Source organism: Echiichthys vipera (assembly GCF_963691815.1).
Source record: "Echiichthys vipera genome assembly, chromosome: 18".
Lineage (NCBI taxonomy): Eukaryota > Metazoa > Chordata > Actinopteri > Perciformes > Trachinidae > Echiichthys > Echiichthys vipera.
This window is the reverse complement of record NC_139843.1, coordinates 24,052,164-24,073,378: the sequence shown is the minus strand read 5'-3', so window position 1 is coordinate 24,073,378 and position 21,215 is coordinate 24,052,164. Positions and strand designations below refer to the sequence as shown.

General features: G+C 43.1%; 1 protein-coding gene across 4 annotated transcripts; it reads left to right on the top strand.

The window, feature by feature from the left end:
• The first annotated feature begins 764 nt into the window (after positions 1–764).
• On the top strand, positions 765–20,961 carry tdrkh (tudor and KH domain containing). Of its 4 annotated transcripts, none has more exons than XM_083932250.1 (15): positions 765–782; positions 3,597–3,740; positions 6,911–7,071; positions 7,185–7,276; positions 7,663–7,864; positions 10,785–10,924; positions 11,019–11,349; positions 11,458–11,624; positions 12,735–12,910; positions 13,837–13,901; positions 14,035–14,186; positions 14,276–14,386; positions 15,727–15,781; positions 20,347–20,428; positions 20,543–20,961. In XM_083932250.1, the coding sequence occupies exons 2-14, from the start codon at positions 3,676–3,678 to the stop codon at positions 20,400–20,402; spliced, it is 1,773 nt and encodes a 590-aa protein (XP_083788376.1). In that variant the 5' UTR covers positions 765–782; positions 3,597–3,675; the 3' UTR covers positions 20,403–20,428; positions 20,543–20,961. The 4 variants fall into 4 exon arrangements, with proteins under 4 accessions (XP_083788376.1, XP_083788377.1, XP_083788378.1 ...); XM_083932249.1 differs by lacking the exon at positions 765–782 and adding an exon at positions 1,119–1,202; XM_083932251.1 differs by lacking the exons at positions 765–782; positions 3,597–3,740 and adding an exon at positions 788–814.
• Positions 20,962–21,215: the final 254 nt, after the last annotated feature.

Here is a 21,215-nt window from a genome sequence, read left to right as displayed (position 1 = left end):
GAAAAATAAAGGTTCCTCACACTCTCAGTGCCAAGGGCCGACTACTGGGCCCCTGGCACTTTCATGCTCAGGCCCTAAGATGTTATCTTCGACATTTACTGGTTTACTGATTGATGCAGTTGTGATCCCTATAATGTATTTATAAATCGTAGGCAGGCTTTAAATTTTAAATGTCATTTGTCACTTGTATCAATAAACATTACTCTATCTGTCAATTCATGTGGAATACAAATATTCATTATGACTTAGTGCACCGTCTACTGGCACGATAACTTCCGGTTGACCTTTCAGAGTAAATGTTTCAACCGCAGTCACGTTTCATAAATAAATCAACGTGAAAGAGTACGTCCATCCATCCATCCATCCATCCATCCATCCATCTATCTATCTTCAACCGCTTGTCCCTATCGGGGTCGTGGGGGGCTGGAGCCGATCCCAGCTGACATTGGGCGTGAGGCGGGGTCCACCCTGTACAGGACGCCAGTCTATCACAGGGCACATAGAGACAAACAGAGACAGACAGACATTCACACCTACGGGCAATTTTAGAGTCATCAATGAACCTAACTCGTGCATGTCTTTGGACTGTGGGAGGAAAAACCCACGCAGACACAGGGAGAACATGCAAACACACACAGAAGGGCCCCAGCCGGGATTCGAACTCTCGTGCTGTGAGGCGACAGTGCTAACCACCACATCACCGTGCCTGTAACACTGAAAGTAAATGCAGTTTCCGGTGTGTTGGCGCTTCCTCCGGCGAGCTCGACAGTTGTTGTTGCCGGGTGGGTTGTGAAGAGCGAGGGTCTGTCTGTAAGTAAGTGTTTTGTATTTTATGACCCGTATTTACTGTTCACTTCTTATTGTGTTAAACTTTGAAAACGGACAAAGGATGTGTTAGCAGGGTACGTGCGCGTGCCAAGGACGCGTGCGTACCCTTTCTAAACGTTTGACTCGCTCGCGTGTGTCACCCAGCAGCTAGCTAATGTTAGTTTTGGCTAGCTCAAAGTGTGTTTGCGGTCGTTTTGACAGCTCGTCAGAAACATTTAGAGGTGTGTTGACAGAATAAAGTGGTCCACATGAATATGCACGAGAGAGCCAAGGTTATCCAGCCTGTCGCACTCGCACTGCAGTGAAGGAAGTCATTTCGTCATTTACAAATGCTCCTGTTGGGATATTGATGCCTTTCTATTCTTGGTGTTACGGTATGGGCGCTTACAATTCACACATCTAATATACAAAGTAAAACACATTATATGATAATAATAATATATAATTAATAATTCAGTCATTCCACTTTGCTGTTGTTCATTTTTAAAACATTATCATCAAATAATCATCTTTGACCTGTCATAAAAACGTTTCCTTCATAGGTTAGCTGCCATTTCCTGTTAAGGATGACCCTGACCATGACATGACAATAAGAAACCTATTGAGGATTTTTGAACGATATTTCTAATATCAGGAATATGTTCAAATGTAATTTGAGGAGCAGTGGCCCCATGTAGAGAAGCTGAAGGTCCTGAGGCTCTGACCTGCGGTCCTTTGCTGCATGTCTCCCCCCTCTCTCTCACACCCCATTGCCTGTCTGTCCTTTATCATAAAGGCTTGAAAAACTAGTTTTTAAAAAAAAATCTGAGCTGACTGTTCACGGTTAAATCATGTTAAATGTGATGAAAGGTTTTTATGAAAGCTCAAAGATGATGACGAGATGTGTTCTAATGTAATTTGAGGTGACTTTCACTTGAACAACTGCAGTAAAATCACATGAAATTTCACATGGACAGGAATCCTTGGAAAATGTCAAATAACCTATTTAGGATTTAGAAAGAAAAAAAAATGAATGAATGTGTTATAATGCCATTCGGGCTGACTTTCCCTTTAAATTCCTTACAAACTGAACACCCAAGCAGGGTCTGGTTTGACTGGGTTTGTCTCAGATGACCACAGTCGCGTAGTTGATGTTTTCTTGGCGTCAAGACATGTGACACCAATCTGTGTTTAAAAATCTCAACATCTACACGTAAGATGCTTCGCTTACACTCAAATGAAGCGGGAGTGGGAAAACTCGTCCACTTGATTTCACTCTATCAACTATCCAGCTATTTCTACCAAAGCGTGTTTGTGATGGTACCATTTATGACATACCTTGACTTTGATACGTGTTAACAAAAAATAATTACAGTATTACACATTATGTAACTCTTCCTCCCCAACCGGTGCAGACAGATGTCTGTCCTCCACACACCTGGGTCTGTTCCACGTTCCTGCTGTTAAAGGGAAGGTTTTCGTTGCCACCGTACTCTACAGAGGAATTGTTGGGTCTATGTAAATCATAAATAAGTCATAGAGTGTGGTCTTTACCTACTCTGTAAAGTGTCCTGAGATAACTTTTGTTATGATTTGGCACTATAAATAAAATTGAATTGAATTATGGTAAACATTAGGCCTGGGACGATACATTTCATGGTACTTGGGTGCTGATTCGATAGATATTGAGATTTTAAGTATTAGGATTCCAAAGTAGAGTTGTCAAAAAAATCGATACTTGGAAAATAATCAATCCTAAAAACTGTAGCTGAAAACATTAGCATGGAGCAGATCCCTGTTTACACTGTGGAGAAACCTGAGGAACAACAGCTGATTCACCGACTGAATCCAAGGTTTAACCTCCTTTATGGAATCATTTAATGTAAATACAAAAGAAAACAAACTTTTGTCATATTTATATTCACCCTCCTGTTATGTGTTTTCTTTCTTTTTCCACTACATCAGACAACTTTTAAAAGTGTTGTTCTTGATGTTGTTTGTATTGTTCTAATCTTTATTTACCTTCATTATTTGAAGTTTCTCCTTGTGGTCTCGAAAATGGTATAGAGTATTTTCCTAGGTATCGGTTACGACTTTTCTGGTACCCTATTTGACAGTATGATTTATTGCGTTTACTTTTGTGACTTTTTTTTAAAACTAGACCATGGGAACATCTCTAAATGAATTCTGAAAAAATGTTTGATTTTGTGTTTGTCTCATTTAAAGTGGTAACTTCCTCCTACCTACACAGGGACTACAATTAAGCAGTTGATGCGTTCTGGAATTTAGGCACAAAAAAAACTATTTAAAAGTTGTTTCCCCCCCCCTCACCTAGAAATAGCAAAACGAACGCTCTGCTTGTATTTTAATTTGGAGAATGAATTTACAAATATGTTTATGCATTTCACTCTGCTGATTGGCAACCCAATAAAATAGGCCCCTTACTTTGGAAAGAGCATTATTAGATCTTGGTACCAGCATGCTGCATGCTTATTGGCTTATTGACACTGCTGAGATTTACTACTTAGGTATTAACATTTGGTATTGAATGACAAGGCATTTTTAAATACTCAATACTATGGAGGCAATTCCCTCTGAGATTAAAAGTACCAGAGTTCAGTACCCAGCCCAACTGATATTTGTATGTTGTTGTATGATGATCTGTGATGAACTGTTGATGATTTTCTACTCTCCACAAAATAACATCAAAGCACAATGTGACTGACCAGTTTTTGTCATGTAGTGACTTGAAATGCTGAAACTTTTTTTTCCTTCTACCTGTCTATCAGTAGTCCTGAACTTGGATGTAAACAAAAGCCGAGTCAGGACCGGAGAAGACTTGTGTCTTATAGTCCCGATTGTTCCGAGATGGACGTTGGAGTGTCCAGGTCCCACGTGTTTCTCAACTACAGCCCCAGAGCCCTCTTCTCCCAGTGAGACACGCATCTGCATGGTGGTGCCGTGTGCTCCTCAGCCCCGCGTCCCTGTTGGCTTACCTCCAGTGCATTCTGTTTCTGTGTGGGAGTTTAAGGACGCACTCACACTGTCCGTCCGTACCATGCCCCGTGCTTTAGGGTACTTGTCCCCCCCTCCCTCTCCCCCCATGGGCCAGGCCTGTTTGTACTCACACTACAGTCATCACGCCGTAACACGTCACACGCATTGATGACGTCATCGCGATGCATCGATTTGTTTACAAATCTTTTCATAGACCTCTGAGTTTTTGTGCGTCTTGTCCGACTGTTTTTGAATATTTTCATCGACCAAATCTGCAGTAAACACTCCACCTCCGCATCACACCAACGTGAACCTTTCGCCGGCATTGTTTTAAAGGTCCGCGCATGGTCCGTCCTTCTTTTTTCTATGTCCCAACAGGCGCAGATAAAATGACGTCAGAACTGCCGTAGGCCTCGTGCGCACGCTCTGAAACGCTTGTGAAACGCTTGTGAAACGTGCTTGGGCACGATACGGATGGACAGTCTGAGTGCGCCCTTAAGTTTTAGCTGTATGATACCAAATGCCTCTGAAAGAATTGGCTGCAAGTGTTAAGTAATTCATGGAATGGCTGGAGGTCACCCAACTACAGATAATGGTATGCAGTGTGTGCAGCAGGAGCAGCAGCTTTCAATGCATCGCGTCCTGCAGTCAGGGTCACGACCGCTGCAGTTTGGCTTGGTGCATTTATAAGAAGCGCAGTGCTGTTTGTGTGTTTACTGTATACACTAAATGTTGAATCATTTAGGGGACTATGTTGTGTGTGTGTGTGTATGGGACTGCTTGTGCACGTTTTTGCAGGCTAATTATTGTTGGCAAGTGATGTAGTCTGAGATAGCGAAAAGGCTACATCGTAAGAATCTCTGTCAGTGGTTCTCAAAGTGGGGTCGTGGGACCTCTGGGGGTCCTTTGAGTACCCTCAGGGAGGTCTCTACCAAAAATATTGAACAGCGCTCTAATGGCTGCGAATCACCAGTAAGTGCTGCCCGCTTCCTTTTGGCGCCCATGTTAATCAGTTGTTCTGTTCACATAGGCCATGCCACGCAGCTCGAGCAATCATTACAGCGCCTAGTCTATTTTTTCCGCAAACAAATTGAGCAAGAAAACACACTGATAATATATCATAAACGACTTATACGTGATATAAACAATCTGACTGTGATAAATGATAGAATATGCATCCCCTGCTTGCCCAGCCATTTGATTTTCATTTTCTTCTCCTGAAGTTTCAATTCCCCTTATTTTTACTTGAGTAAATGGATCAAAACCTACCCTTCTACTTTATTTATTTAGAAATATCCCGGTGTTACTAATTTAATTCCGTTCTTGCTCTACACGTCTGTCAGTTGTGTCTTGAGAAAACGGTCTCACCACAAGGTCCATTAAGTAGCTTTCGGTCATATCACATGATCTTCATCAGATAGAGATGATTTTGTGCAGATGGTTTCTCAACAGCCATTTTTCAATATACATTTTTATTGACATTCAGCATCAGACGTAGTCCTATACATGAGCCAGATATTGGACGTATCCTCCAGTTCTGTTTGTCTGGATTGCTCTATTTTAAGATGTGTTACGTAGAAATAAATACAGTGAAACACATGAACACATAGGGAGTGATCTTTTCTTAATTTATAATCATAGATTTGCAAAAAAAGACAGTGCTATGGGGCATTACATAGTCAGTCCAGTGTTCCAAACCTGACATAAATCATTCCAATGTGTGGTTACCATAAGCTGTTATCTTCTCCATTTTGTAAAGTCCATCCATGCATTTAAAGTCTTGCTCTCCTGCGATAACCATTTCCTCGTAAGAGACTTTTTACTGGCCACCAGCAATATTTTTGTTAACTATTTAGTCCATCCTTGAGGAATGAGTCCAAAAAATACTTAGTTTACATGGTTTTACTCTCTCAGGGCAGGTGGCTTCTAAAAAGATCTTGTAAGGCATTGTGTATGCTTCTCCAAAAATTTTATTATTAATCCCGGAAAACATGGTCATGATTTGCAAACTGAGGAGTTACCATCAAAGTGAGATTTCTCAACTGCAATTTCTAAGATCAAGGATGAACTTTGAACCCTCAGCAACATGGATGTTAAGTCTGAAAACAACTACTAAATGGACTGTTTGGTGGATTGTTTTGTCAGCTGCTGTTTTCGTGTCAGGCATTAAATTAGTTTGACCAAAGCCAATCCCAAGATCCACTCACGGTTGAAAGCTCCATGGGGAAAAAAGTGAGTAAATCAACCTTGGGTCAAAATGTCTCACTTCTTATGTAGAGCTACTGTTCCCAAGGTCAAGATGGAACTTTGCTGTAACTTTTCATCTCACAGTGCGTTTAAATGTAGTAATATCGTGTTTCTCATCTGCATGTGCTTCTTAGGTTATAACCCCCCTCCCCACTCCGCTGTACCCGGAAATAGAATAAACCAGGAAGCAACGGCGTCAAAAACAACGTGAGAAAAACAACAACAATAGAGCATTACCTTTAAACTGAGGGAGGACTTTGCCATGGAAAGTAGCATCACTACCAAGAAGACCCAATTCTGTTTTAATTCTGTCCAAAAGTCTGCCATTTTCACCCGCTTGTGATTTTGACAAAGGTCAACCAGGAATAAAAGCTGTATTCCGACCAGCTGTATGTTGGCGGAGCGCCACCTACTGTACCGGAGGAATAGTTACACCCTGTTGTTTTACCATTCAACCCCTTTTATGTATACTGGGGGAACTTCAGGGGAAACTTCGGGGAAAGACCATTTTCGGGTTACTGATGTGCATGCAAACGCACTGACTTACTTTTCCAAGACAGTTACACACATAAGACTAAATAAGCATGTTCTCATGTCTGTCAATGGGACAGAGTCTAATGGATTTGGGGTTCCACAGCGAAATGTAGGTCTGTTTGAGAACACTGTTGTACTGTTTTGAATTCAGGCTGGCTAATGCTTTAAGCTTTTTTGTTGCATGACTGTACAGCTGCTGAGCAAGCCAACAACACACTTAGACATTTCATGGACAGGAGTCAATAAACAGGAATGGGTAGACGTAGGAAGAAAAGGAGCATCGACCTGCAGCACAATTGGGAAGACTTGTCATGTTTGTGTTTAGGTGGAGCCTCCCGCTGGGTGCACGGCGTGTCATGGACGCAGTGAAGGAGGGTCCCAAGAGCACCCTGAGCTCGGGTAAAATGGTGGCTCTGGCCGCGGGGCTCTCTGTCGGGGCCACAGTGGGCTACATAGTCTATCGCCATATAAGCAGCACCAACAACAGTGAGTATGTGCACTAGGCCACGATTGTATTTCTTTGTGTATACATGACCAAGAGTTTGTGTTTATTCTCTGATGACCTTTACCATGACTGACTGCTGTGGTCATTTTTACAGGTCAGGGGCCCAACACTGAGGTGTCCAAGATGACACTGCCTGTAGAAGTTTATAGGAACATATCCAGATACCAAGCCAAGTTTTTAGACATGGTGAGTAGTTCAGTTTCAGACTCGTCAACTGTTTAAAGTTGTTGATAGAGATGCACGATCGGCTCCGATATTGACTAATTTTAGCTGGACTTTTTTTTATTAATATCATGCACAGCAAAACAGTTACAGCAATATAGTAGGGGTATATAGTATAATACACTGTTATACAGTAAATGTAGTATAATATAATAGACATTTGCTGTCCTCTCTGCCACTGCCTTCAAATGGAAGCACAGAAGTCTCAAATCTCACATTTGAAGACCTTTCCCAAACCTTTGCCTGTGTGCGTGTGTGCGTGTGTGCGTGTGTGTGTGTGTGTGTGGGGGGGTGGCTGCGTTGGTTCAGGCAGCCTAACTCTGCTCTCCTGCTGTCTCTTTGTCTCTCAGGTGACCCAGAGGTCTGGAGCTCACGTGAGGGTTTTGTCCGACTCAGGGGAGCCTGGATGTAAGACGACAGTGTGCTTCCTGCTGCAGGGCTCTAAGGAGCAGGTCTTGTTGGCCCGCTGCGTCCTGGAAAACCTAGTCACTGAGTGTGAACCTGTCACCGAGGCTTTGGAGGTTCCTCAGACCGCTTTTGGACGTATAATAGGTAGCTTCAAAATGTGGGGGATGATCATATTGATTCCTAGACCTTAAGGGGGATTCATAACTCTGAAACCGGTCAGAATTCGTCCATCCCAAACGTTGTCTCCGGTGCTCCTCTTCATACCTTCGTCCAGCTCAGCGATGTTATGAATGTTACGCAATACATCCTCTAGAGGGGAGTGCCGTGTCGCAAATTACCAGCATCGACAATCGCAAACACAGCGTCTATAGAGGAGATAATATTGCTGTTTGTCATCTGATATCTGCAAAACAATGTGCAAAAAGTGTTCGCGATGGTGGCATGTGAGACCACTTAAACGACAAGTTTTTTCTTATTTTTTTCTTATCTCACTTATTTTGGGCAGTTTGACCACTAACGCTATTTCCTGCCAGCTGTTTTTACACCTCTGCTTATTCCAAAGGCCTGGCACGGTTGCATCATAAAGGTGGATGTACCGCCTCACTAACATGCAGATTTTCTCCTCCAAATTTTGCGGCATTTTAAATGTCCAGTTAATACTCTTTTCTTTGTCGATTTTCGCAAATGGTTGGACTGACTCTATACTGCCGCCTCAATTTCCGGTTGTATTGCGCCGTTTTGCCAGAGCACTCCGGATTCGTAAGCTCAGATGCTACGGACCCAATGACAGAAGAGACGACCTCGAAGGGACCGATCCCGGGTCCGCATCCGTATTTACCGTATGGTGGGAATGGGCTTTTAGTTGTTTACGTCTAAAACCATTTTGCCTTTCACACTATCCTCAAAGCAATTTCAGTCAAAAACAACTGGACTGGTTGTTTGTCTAGGAAGACGTTTCACCTCTCATCCAAGAGGCTTCATCAGTTCATGTACGCATCTGACCAGGCTGGGACTGGTCCAACTAACTGGTGTGGAGATCCAGGTATTTAACCTCTCACAAGGCCGATGATGTCACTGACACCCTTTGTGCTCCAAGTGCCCACGCCCGTCGTTAGAGTGACAGTCGTTGGTGGGCAGTTGGTTTCGACTTCGTTAGTGCTCTATTGAGTCTGAACGACAGTCGTTGGGGTCACCCGGGCCATGTGTGAACAGTGGTCCTTTGAGGTTAGATTGTTGAATCTCCTGGGAAGGGATGAAAGGGCGGCATTGTAAATTGCAGATAAGTGGTGTCTCAGACCCCCTCCTCTGTTTAGCGATGGTTTCTCCACTTTTACATAGATGGCTTCTTTTACTCCTCTTTCAAACCATCTGTCCTCTCTGTCCAAGATTTGGACATTGCTGTCATCAAAGGAGTGGGCTTTCTCCTTGAGGTGTAAGTGGACAGCCGAGTCCAGGCCTGAGGAGTTAGCTCTCCTGTGTTGGGCCATGCGTTTATGCAGTGGTTGTTTTGTTTCTCCAATGTAAAGATCTTTGCATTCCTCGTTGCATTGGACAGCATAAACCAGGTTGCTTTTGTGGGTGTGTGGTGTTCTGTCCTTCGGATGTACTAGTCTCTGTCTGAGTGTGTTATTGGGTTTGAAATACACAGGGATGCAGTGTGTGTTGAAAATCCTCCTGAGTTTCTCCGATACCCCAGCCACATATGGGATGACTATGTTGTTTCTCCTGTTATCTTTTTCTTTCTCAACCACTTTGGTTTTCTTTCTGGAGGCAGCTGCCGTTTTAACAAAGGTCCAGCTGGGGTAACCACAAGTTGTGAGGGCGCCTCTCAGGTGCTTGCGTTCTTCCCCTTGAGCCTGTGAGCTAGTGGGTACGTTATCAGCTCTATGTTGCAGTGTTCTGATAACGCCAAGCTTGTGTTCCAAAGGGTGGTGAGAGTCGAAAAGTAGATATTGATCCGTGTGAGTGGGTTTTCTGTATACCCCTATGTGGAGGCTCCTGTCATTCTCCATATGGACGTCACAGTCCAAGAAGGGAAAGCTCTTGTCCTTAACTTCCTCTCTGGTGAACTTGATGTTTCTGTCCACTGAGTTGATATGTTCAGTAAAAGTTTGCACCTCTTTGGATTTGATCTTAACCCATGTGTCGTCCACATATCTGAACCAATGGCTTGGGGTTACTCCTTTAAAGGAGTTCAACGCCTTGCCCTCTACCTCCTCCATGTACAGATTTGCCACAATAGGGGATACTGGTGAACCCATGGCACAGCCGTGTTTCTGTCTGTAAAAAATGCCATTAAACTGGATAAAAAATGCCATTAAACTGCATAAACGCATGGCCCAACACAGGAGAGCTAACTCCTCAGGCCTGGACTCGGCTGTCCACTTACTACTCAAGGAGAAAGCTCCCTCCTTTGATGACAGCAATGTCCAAATCTTGGACAGAGAGGACAGATGGTTTGAAAGAGGAGTAAAAGAAGCCATCTATGTAAAAGTGGAGAAACCATCGCTAAACAGAGGAGGGGGTCTGTGACACCACTTATCTCCAATTTACAATGCCGCCCTTTCATCCCTTCCCAGGAGATTCAACAATCTAACCTCAAAGGACAACTGTTCACACATGGCCCGGGTGACCCCAACGACTGTCGTTCAGACTCAATAGAGCACTAACGAAGTCGAAACCAACTGCCCACCAACGACTGTCACTCTAACGACGGGCGTGGGCACTTGGAGCACAAAGGGTGTCAGTGACATCATCGGCCTTGTGAGAGGTTAAATACCTGGATCTCCACACCAGTTAGTTGGACCAGTCCCAGCCTGGTCAGATGCGTACATGAACTGATGAAGCCTCTTGGATGAGAGGTGAAACGTCTTCCTAGACAAACAACCAGTCCAGTTGTTTTTGACTGAAATTGCTTTGAGGATAACGATGACCTGGCCGGATGAGAACATTCACAGGCTTACTGCCTTTCACACTGTTTTGAGCTAATGCTGTAAACTGATGTTTGTTCAGCCCTTTTCACATATGAGTGCCGACAGTGACAAGATAATCAGTGTTTTTGCAGGTCGTGGTGGAGAGAGTTTGAAACTGATCACCAGGACAACGGGGGCCAAAGTAGCTTGTTCCAAGGAGAAGATGACTGGTCCTGGGGCCAAGGGCAACGTGACAATCACAGGGACCAGACAGGAGGTCGAACAGGCCAAGGTGAGAAGGTTTCACTCATTTGGACTACCCATGGTGGTCGGTCCAACACACTGTTGAGAATAAACTAACTCCTGCTTTCATGATCTGTTTGCAGGAGCTGATTGTAGAAAAAGTCAGAGAGGACATGATGGTGAGGACGAAGATCTCACAGTCGTCTGCCCTGCGGCACAAACGTGGCCACACTGCTGTGAGTCATAGGCCAGACGGCACAGAAGCACCGGTGGGCTTGAACAACAACAACAGTCCTTACTCCCAGACAGAGACCAATGGGCTTGTCCATACCAACGGTACCAAAAGAGAACCAGAACATATTTCTGAAAAGATTGAGGAGCTGAAAATCGCCAACACAGACAACGGGGAGGAAGAGGAGGAGGAGGAGGAAAGTGTCTCCACAGACTCTCTCTCTGAAATTTCCAAGTTTGAAAGTGAGTTCACTTCTTCCGTATAATTGAGTGTGGAAAAGACCCTGCAGCTGCCTCACTATGACCTGTCACAGTAACATCTAACAGAGGTTTTCTTCCTCTCATGTCCAGTTCCCAGCCCAGACCTGAGCTTCCAGCCTGATGAACATCTGGAGGTTTATGTCTCTGCGTCGGAGAACCCGAACCACTTCTGGATCCAGATCTTGGGGGTTCGTTCCCTTCAGCTGGACAAGCTGACGGGGGAGATGACCCGCTTCTACAACAGTGGCAACCCCACCGTAAGGACAACTCCTACTGTCTTCACCTTTTATTGTGTTTTTAATGTGTTCTGTTGTCCGTCTGTCTGTCCCTTTCTTGTGAATCAGATATCTCAGTGACACCTTGAGGGAATGTCTTCAGATTTGGCACAAATGTCCATTTGGACTTAAGGATGAACTAAGGCTCCGTTCACACTGCAGGTCCTAATGCACAATTCCGATTTATTGCTCAAATCCAATGTTTTGTTTGTCTGTTCACATCACCTGTCTGTGTGAACAACTCACGCTCCTCAAGGGACCCACATGCACAGTTGATCATTGATTACATCACGCCACAACGGTGTTTACGGAAGAAAGCATGGTAACATCAACCGGTATTGTAGGACTTTATGGCTTAATGCTAAAAACAGTGTTTGAGACGCTTCAAGTCTAGTCTACACCGAAGTGTCCCCCCAAATACTAATGAGGTCTAAAACTTCCCTCTCCCCCCACTGTCAGCCTGCTTCACTGCTGTCCTCCATGTTTGTTTTGATTCTGTTCCTGGCTCCTGTCTGTGGCACACATTTTCTTTTTCAGTCAACTTTATTTGTCATTCATTTACAAAACAGTGCAGCGCGGGTCAGAATGACGTCAAAGTCACATTAAATGTGACCTGGCTGTTCAGATTGTGGTCGCATTAAAAAAAATCTGATACGTATCAGATTCAGTAGCACATTTAAAAGTGGCCTGATTCTGATTCAAAATGTCAGATTCAATGGAACTTGTGCTGTTCACACTGTCAACAGCAAATCAGATATGGATCACATATGAGTGGGGGAAAAAAAAATCAAGATTCAGGTCACTTGGAACTGCAGTGTGAACAGATCCTAAGTGAAATGTTCCCAGATCGAGTGGTGTCAGTGTTAACTCGAGTGGGGATTGATTCCATCATGGAGGGAAATTTATTTTAAGAACGCATCTACCGTGTCCTAAAAGCGTTACCTGAACGCTCTCTGTCCAAACGTAATCTGTTAAATATATATACTGAATGTGTGGAACAAGTTCTGTTACTCTGTGATGTCAGAGTAAAAACAAATGATCCCTCCTGGACCCCAAATTTTAGAAAAACACACATCACCTCCTCTTCTCCAGGAGCAGAGGGTGGAGACCCTTGTGGTGGGGGACATTGTGGCTGCTTTATACCACGACCACGGCACATGGAACAGAGCCAAGGTGCTTGGAGTCCTGGGCTCCGGACTGGTGGACCTTTACTATGTTGACTTTGGGGACAATGGGGAGCTGCCCAGAGACAGCCTCTGTCGTATGAGGTAAGAGAGAAAACTCCATCAATGACAGTAATACCTCCACTGCATTTTCTCTTTGTAAATGTATTCAACGAAGATCCAAACCGTTGAAAAGAACTTGGTTTTAGTTCACTAGAAAATGGGACACGCTCTTGGGCAGGACCTCTGGGTTGTGATGTGCTATAATGCAGCTACATTGTGCAACGTGGCAGCAGTTAAAAAATGGCACAGCTAACAGTGTTTCCCCTACCATTATATTAGGGGGGTGTCCTTTTAGTAAACAAACTAAACAGCCTAATGTTTATCTTATTTGCACAACGGCATGTTAATTCTGTTAATGCGCATTTACAATTCTCCGACAGCGTTGGAGATTCACTTGTTCAAAGATCGTTTGTTAAATTGTTTGGGAAGAGGCTCCGCTCCTAACGGGGGAAAACGGAACTGAAACTTATCAGAGATCCTTTTTTATTTAGTTTGAAAAGATGATTCACTCCTACAAAAAACAACTAAAAAACAAACAAACTGAAATTATTTGATTTACCTTTGGACGGTTTCTGTTGGAGAACGTTATTTGGACCTTTTGGACAATTAGTTCAAAGACATTTTCTGATGCGGAGTGTAGCTCATTGTGCAACACACTGATTTAAGCTGAGTTTGTATTGTGGCTCTGATTATTGTTGTATACAGTAATTGTGATCCTTCTGTCTGGTGATTTTTAATAAGTGGGATAATGAATGTGTTAACGCTGATTAATTTATCCATGTGGGATTGACCTTTTATTACGAACCTAATCATTCAATTGTCTGATTGATCACCGGCTGGCACGCTAAGAAAAGAACATTTCAGGCAGCCTGCTACAGTGCGTTGGAAACCTTCCTTTAATTGTAAACCTGGGGGAAACACTGCCTAAGTTATTAACAGCTTTTGCTTTTGCTGCATTAATATTTCAGGAGTGACTTCCTCAGCTTACCATTCCAAGCTATTGAGTGCAACTTAGCAGGCGTGAAACCAAAAGGTAAAGCTCTTGATCACACAGGCTAATAAATAACTAGAGAGTTTAAAGTAAAAAACAAACAAACGCTGTGCATGATTGTGAAATCGCCATTCATTTTCCTCATCCATTTCTAAATGGTCGTCACATTGCTCAGAGGAGGTGTGGACCGAGGCAGCCCTGGATGCCTTTGACCAGCTGACACACTGTGCCTCCTGGAGACCTCTGCAGGCCAAACTGTGCAGCTACTCTCACTCCGAGGTCTCCTCCTGGCCCAGTGTCAAGCTCTACGACAACAGTCAGGGCAAGGTGAGCTGGGTTTCATTTCTTATTCGTCTTTGTCCCTCATCCTGTCTGCCGTTTCCTCACACACATCTAGTAAAACACATCTGTCCTAGGCTATAGATATCGGTGAGGAGCTCATAAGCCTGGACCACGCTGTCAGCTTCCAGGAAGTGGAGAACGGAAGAACTGAGGGTGACAACCTGGGCTGTCTACAGAGGATGCTGGTGATTCACTGAACACACTGACACTTTCACTGGCCTCATTAACACTAGAGACGAATGAAGAACTGTTAAATTAAGTTTGATCTAAGCCAGTATTTCATGCCCCTGTTGAATATCTTTATAGGATATTTTCTTTCCTGTCAGAGTGAAAAGGGGTTTTAATTTTTAGATTTAAGGCACGCCTTTATTTTTCTTGAATGTTTGTATAGAACCTAATAGAGAGCTGAAACGAAGTCCAGCAAAGCATCAAAGACTCACAGGTTCCAGCTTCCCCAATATGAGGATCTTTTTGCTGATTTCTGACATTTAAAATGGGATATTATTGTGTGTGGACTGCTGGTTGGAAAAAACAAGACATCTGACATCACATTAGGCTCCAAGCTGAAGTAAATAACTTTCTATAAAAAGAAAATGTTTTTGTCATATTTGCTCACACTGTCACTATATTCTGACAGCACTACGAGACAGGTGAGCTGTAAATGAGCCTCCATCTTTGTCACCAAGTCGAGTCTCAACCACGCACCGCTCACCGGCAGACCAGCCAGACAAACATTTTACATTTGATCAATTTTCCAGTCATGTCACACATGGAAAATGAGAGAAAACGTCAAATGTCCTGGAAAATCTTATGCTGTCCGGGAAATTGTTTCCAATATTCTCCTCTTTTCCTTCAGTTGAGAATGAACTACTAGGCTATCTAGGCTCAAAATGGATAACATTTCTGTCTGAAAGGGCAGAGTTCTGTTTAGGATCATATAAATATGCAAATGGTGACCGGGAAAATTACCATTTTATTTAAGTGAAACTACTTTAAAGTAGATTTAATTTTTCTAGCCTAAATGATGTGAACTCAGAATGGTGCATAGACTTGCATAATCGCCAATCCAGCATTTTAGGCCGTATCTAAGAGATGTTTTCATTATAGCCACAGACTCAACTTTTAAATCACATTTCCACAGAGTTATTAGTATGTCATCACAGCAAGCTCCTGAAAATGTGGGAACCCTGAGGATTCAAAAAAGTCACCAACAGATTAACCCATAACGAGAATGTTAGTGGCAAATTTATTCTGATCAAAATATGACATAAGATTCCTGAGAATTGGCAATAAATATGCATTCCAACAAATGACAGTTCATTTCTGTCATATCAGACACAAGCAGACTTCACTTATTAGACCGTCACATTCTAATTTAGAAACAGGAAATAAGATTCTTCTTCTTTTTTTGTGTTGGACTAAACACAATGTGGCCTACTCAATGCTGTCACTGTAACATGCTTTATTAGTTTCTCTCTCTTTCTCTCACAACACTCATGGGTCTTTATCCCTTGTCCTCCAATAGGATGATGTGATGGGAGCCTCATCAGAGCAAAGTCTCTCCTGTATCAGCTTATCAGGTGAGTACAGTAAAACAGGGAAATGGATCAAGAAGTGACTGAATCAGTGGGAGTGTCTTCACATGTGTCACTGTTCTTCGGTGGAGTTGATTAAAAGGTGCTTGGCAACAGAATAGAGATTGGTTTTCTGAGTGCACTCTGAGATCTGGGCAGCAACATGATGAAACTGATTGTTCGTCCCCCCTTGTTCTTTACAAGTTTTCCATACACACGCCGTTGTCTCTAGAATATCTGTGAACACACAAAACTGGCCTTTATGGGGCGCTGTAACTCTGCCACAGAAATACACCAACAACGGAGAAGGAGAGACGGAGCAAGAGCCAAGGCTATGGAAGGCCATAGACTGTATTAAAAAATGGTCGTAGCATACCCGTCGATGTCCGTTCTCTCAACTACGGGAGTCTCCATCCACCTAATTTCCTCTTCCCAAAATGGGCATGTATGTGATGTTGGGGGGAGGGAGATACGTCCATCTGGCTGACGTTTACTTCCAAGGAGAAGTGAGGGCCAGAGGCTAGCTGTCACTCAAGAGGCCACGCCCCTACTTATTCATAAACTTTAAACTCCAATAAAATAAAAACTATCCTGGTACAAAAAAATTCACCCACTCAGTGTTGTCATGGAGATATGACCTAAACATACAGACTAGAATGTTTTTTTGTCCCAGGCCTCAAACAGGTTTAATGATGCTGTGAAAATGGCAGGTTTAACATGGGAGACAATGAGAAACTGCTCTGTTATGAAACATGCTAGTGGACACTCAGAGAACTGCAGTTTTTGGCACTTCCTGATTGGATCAACCAGGGGCCTGTTTCACAAAGCAGGTTAAAAAAACTATGAGTTTAACCCGGAACTCTGAGTTGATCTACTCTGAGATAGGAAACTCTGAGTTTTCGGTTCCAGAACAGCAGATTTGAGTTGGGTTGATCAACTCAGAGTAGTTTGACCTGGAGTTAAGCGTGTGCACCACAAGTAAAAAAAGACAGCATCAATGGAGCCCTGATTCAACGAGTCACCATGGCAACGGGGAAGCGAAGGGCTACGCTACAACTGGAATTTGAAATATTAATGCGCTCATATGGAGAGTTTGAGCAGGTTTACACCGCTGCAGCAGCAAAAGAGAGGGAGACGTTGCGGGAGAACATTGCTGCTTGGGTCAGTGCATAAGTTTAAATGTAGTCCTGTTGTAATCACAGTAATATCACAGGGGGAACTGCTTGAGTGGGAGCCTATTAATTTATTTAATTTAGGTGCAACCCCGCGGGGGAGAAGCGCACTTGGCAGCAGCTTAAGATGAAACATAAAAACATTGTTCAAACAGGTAAAACCTCAGCACAATCTCATGGTGACGCCTCATTTTGAGCATGTTTTACATTGTAAAGTAAATATTAGTGGCTGTTTTATATGTTGCAAAAAAACTCCCATTTGCAAAAAAACGCAGCGCAACACACAATATCTGGGATGTGAGAGCATGACTGGTTGTTAATGTTGGAAATGTAAGGAGGGATGAGATGGACTGTGACATGAAACGGTGTTTCGCTGCCGTGAAATGCACCCCCTCGCATTATAGATGATATTCTGGATCAGAAGGCTGTTGTTTCCACCTATAGGAGTAGTTTACATACCGGTAACCCAACTAAAAGCACACACTTTTGAACCTATGAATTGCAAGAAAAGCTGGGATTATATTTAAGAAACGCTAAGTCAAATACATTCAACTTGCTCAAAAGATCCATTTTATTCATTTTGTAATTATGGCTGCAGTATATTAAGGACGTCAAAGCGCGGTCTGATCATCTCCCGACGAATATTTAATTCTCTTATGCCTCACCTTCATCCACGGGATCGTTATCAAAAGGACATGCCATGGTAGTGTAAATATTCACCACCTAATATAACTTCTAATGTCTGATTTTTGCAGTGATTTACTGAAAAAACAGACTGAACTATACTACGCTAAAACTCGCCCGCTGACTGAATGAATGAGGAAATCAAACACCGTGTGTGGCTGAAAGAGGGCGGAGACAGAGAGAAACTCAAGGTTACCATGGTAACTGACCGAGAGGTTAAGTTACCTCTCTTTGTGAAACAGACTAGAGTTACCCCTCTGTCTCTGGTTTGAGTTACCTCCCTTTGTGAAACAGAAAACTCAGAGTTCCCTTCATTTCAGGGTTAAAAGACTCAGAGTTTTCACTAAACCTGCTTTGTAAAACAGGCCCCAGGTGTCATACTCCAAAGCTCACAGTTTTTTTCGCTGACTCAGTCTCTTTCTACTAGTTTTGGCATGGGCATAAAGCTAGAGCAAGAGCAGAAGAAGAGAAAGAAACTACAATTTAATCAGACGAGCACTGCTGCAAAATGACTCAAAGCGACTGCACTGTGCTTAACTTTGTTCAACTGTACACTTCTGTTCTTGCTTTTTTGTTACACTTGCGTGTTTCAGATCATCAGCCTAATTTTAATATCGGACAATCAAGGGTTTGGCCATGAGTCTTTCACATGGCTGTGGAGGAGTTTTGGCCCACACATTGGAGCGTTTTCGAGCTTGAATGGCATTTTTTTGGTCATGCCACAGCATCTCAATCAAATTTAAGTTTGGACACCAAAACCTTCATTTCTTTTCTTTTATTGAGACATTCATTCAACCATTGGTCAGTTTCTTTTTCACATAGGGCCATGTTAGTTTGGATAGCTTTTTCCCCTAGATAAATGAAATTGTCATTTAAAAACGTCATTTTGTATATTTACTCAGGTTACCTTTGTCTGATATGAAAATGTGTTTGATGATCTGAAACATGTAAGTGTGACAAAAAAAGCAAGAACAGAAGAAATCTGTAAGGGGGCAAATACTTTTTTTTACAGCACTGTGTATGTATATACAGGTATATACAGTAAATATACATACTGTATACAGTGCTGTGAAATATATATATGTATACATATATATGTATATCCATCCATCCAGACAAAGTCGAGGGCTAGAGGACGATGGGTATAGGGTTGAGAGGTGGGGCGATGACATCATCCCTTCACAAAATATGCAGATTAGCATTCCAGATGAAAACGCAAGGGCGGCGTTCTGCGATTTATCCACTTTGGCAGCCGGTTTCAGAAAATAACGATTCCAAAACGCTGCATTCGTCTGGATGACCGGCCAAAACGATACAAAACGGTTAGAGTAAAGCGCCTCTCGGTGTGCACGGCCCCTAAGCCCCTCACCTACAGTCGCTAAGCTTTTCCCCTTTCAGGCCCAGCCAAAATGATTCACACTAACAAAGTATCTCACCACACCATCAGCTGCTTAAATTCTGATGCTGCTGGGTCTCACTCGGGAGTCAACCACTGATAAGATGACTGGGGGCAACACCCTCTTGGAAGGAAGTAGTTATGAAGGAGTATGAAATGCTGAGTCCAGATAGAACCACAGACTATTTTTACTAAGACCGTCTAGTGAAGAGCTGCATCAGCACAACCTCCACATCTGCTCACTCCCACACAAGCTGGGACACCAGTCTTTTGTTAACAAAGGGCACACTCACACTGTCTGTCCTTACCGTGCCCCGTGCTTTAGGTTACTTGTCCCCCCCTCCCTCACCCCCCGCGGGCCAGGCCCGTTTGTACTCACACTACCTGGGCCTCTGCGAATGCTTCTTGCTGCCTATACGTCATCACGCCGTAACACGTCACACGCATTGATGACGTCATCGCGATGCGTCGCTTTGTTTACAAATCTTTCCATAGACCTCAGAGTTTTTGTGCGTCTTGTCCGACTGTTTTTGAATATTTTCATTGACCAAATCTGCAGTAAACTCTCCACCTCCGCATCACACAATGTGAACCTTTTGCCGCCATTGTTTTAAATGTCTGCGCATGGTCCGTCCTTTTTTTTTCTATGTCGAACAGGCGCACATAAAATGACATGGAGCCGCTGTAGGCTTCGTGCTCGTGCTCGTACACGTGCACACGCCCGTGCTCGTACATGTGCAAACTTGCTTTACAAAAGCCCACCTCTCCCAAACGGTCCGTGGACTCACACTGGTCAAATGAACGAGACTTTACCCGTAAAACCTGTTTGGGCACGGTACGGATGGACAGTGTGAGTGCGCACAAAGAGATGAGAAAGATAAAGGAAGAGCTGACAGCAGAGGGAGAGTTCAGAGTGCTGCAGTTGCTGTGATCTTATTTACAGGAGTCACTGAGCCTTCTGGAGACATATTTCAGCCCAGAAACAAATAATGGAACACTGAAACCACGTGCTGACAGCGGAAATTAAGCTACTAGAAGTTGTGTGTGCATCAGGTAAAACATTTCATACAGAAACCGAAGAGGAAATGGGCCCTCCAGTCAAGAGCGTCAACAGAGAAGTGGAACCAACCCCTTTACAGTTGAGAGACAAACAGATGTTTGTGCACCGATATGACTCTGTCTTTGTGTGGCAAGTCATTACTTATCTTGCAGTCACTAAATTGTGTTTCTCTGCCAACACTCTGCACTGTGGTGGATGAAAAGTAATGTAATGTTGATGGAATGACCATGAACTGGAGTGTGTTCTTTTTGTACCTCAGAAGCTGCTTCAATCTCAGGAAGCGTCGATGATGTCATAGGCGATGAGCTGCTCTGAGACCAAAGATGTACATAAATATCAAGGTATTGTTTCCTGGCTTAATGACTGTAAATGAGTTTCAACGTTCTCTGATGATGGATTTATGAACTATTACAGTACTGTCTGTGAAAGTAATGACCCGCCCTCTTATCGTCCAGCACTGACCATCCGCTCCTCAGCATCAAACCAGATGGAGACGTTTCCTTGTCTGACCCCAACTCGACCGCATAGATCCTCATCATGAAGCCTTACCAACAGTTCATTCAGCCATATTTACTTCACTGAGTTACCTCTGCGTCATTGTTATATTTTGCCTTTGTGCTGTTCTGTTGTACCCAATGCTGTTTTGCTTATATGTGTCGGTAATACATTTTGTGTTCAAGAAATGAAGAGAGGAGCAAAAAGAGTATTCCAGTATTATTTTTGAAAAGCACTGTGATGAGCCAGTGGAACAACTACTTGTATGTATATTGAGATTTCACAAGTTATTATATTTTTGGGGAAAAACCATACAGTATTATTGAATGGGATCTGCAGATTGTGTTAAGTTTAAAAATGTGGCATTTACTCTATCATTAACTAAGGACAAAGGAAAGTGGTAGTTTGTTTTCAGAGGTGTAATAGACTGCACTATATATATAATAAAGGATTTATTTTATGTCACAAGAATTCCCTGTGTCTTTTACTGTGAAATTCTGTTTATGCTATGAGAAAATTTCAAAATAAAAATGGATAAAGCTGCTTTTAGGGGTACATTCTCAAGCTACCCTTAACATAAATCTTAACTTCTTGAAGGCTTATGCATCTTAGTAAGCGGTATGAAACTGATAC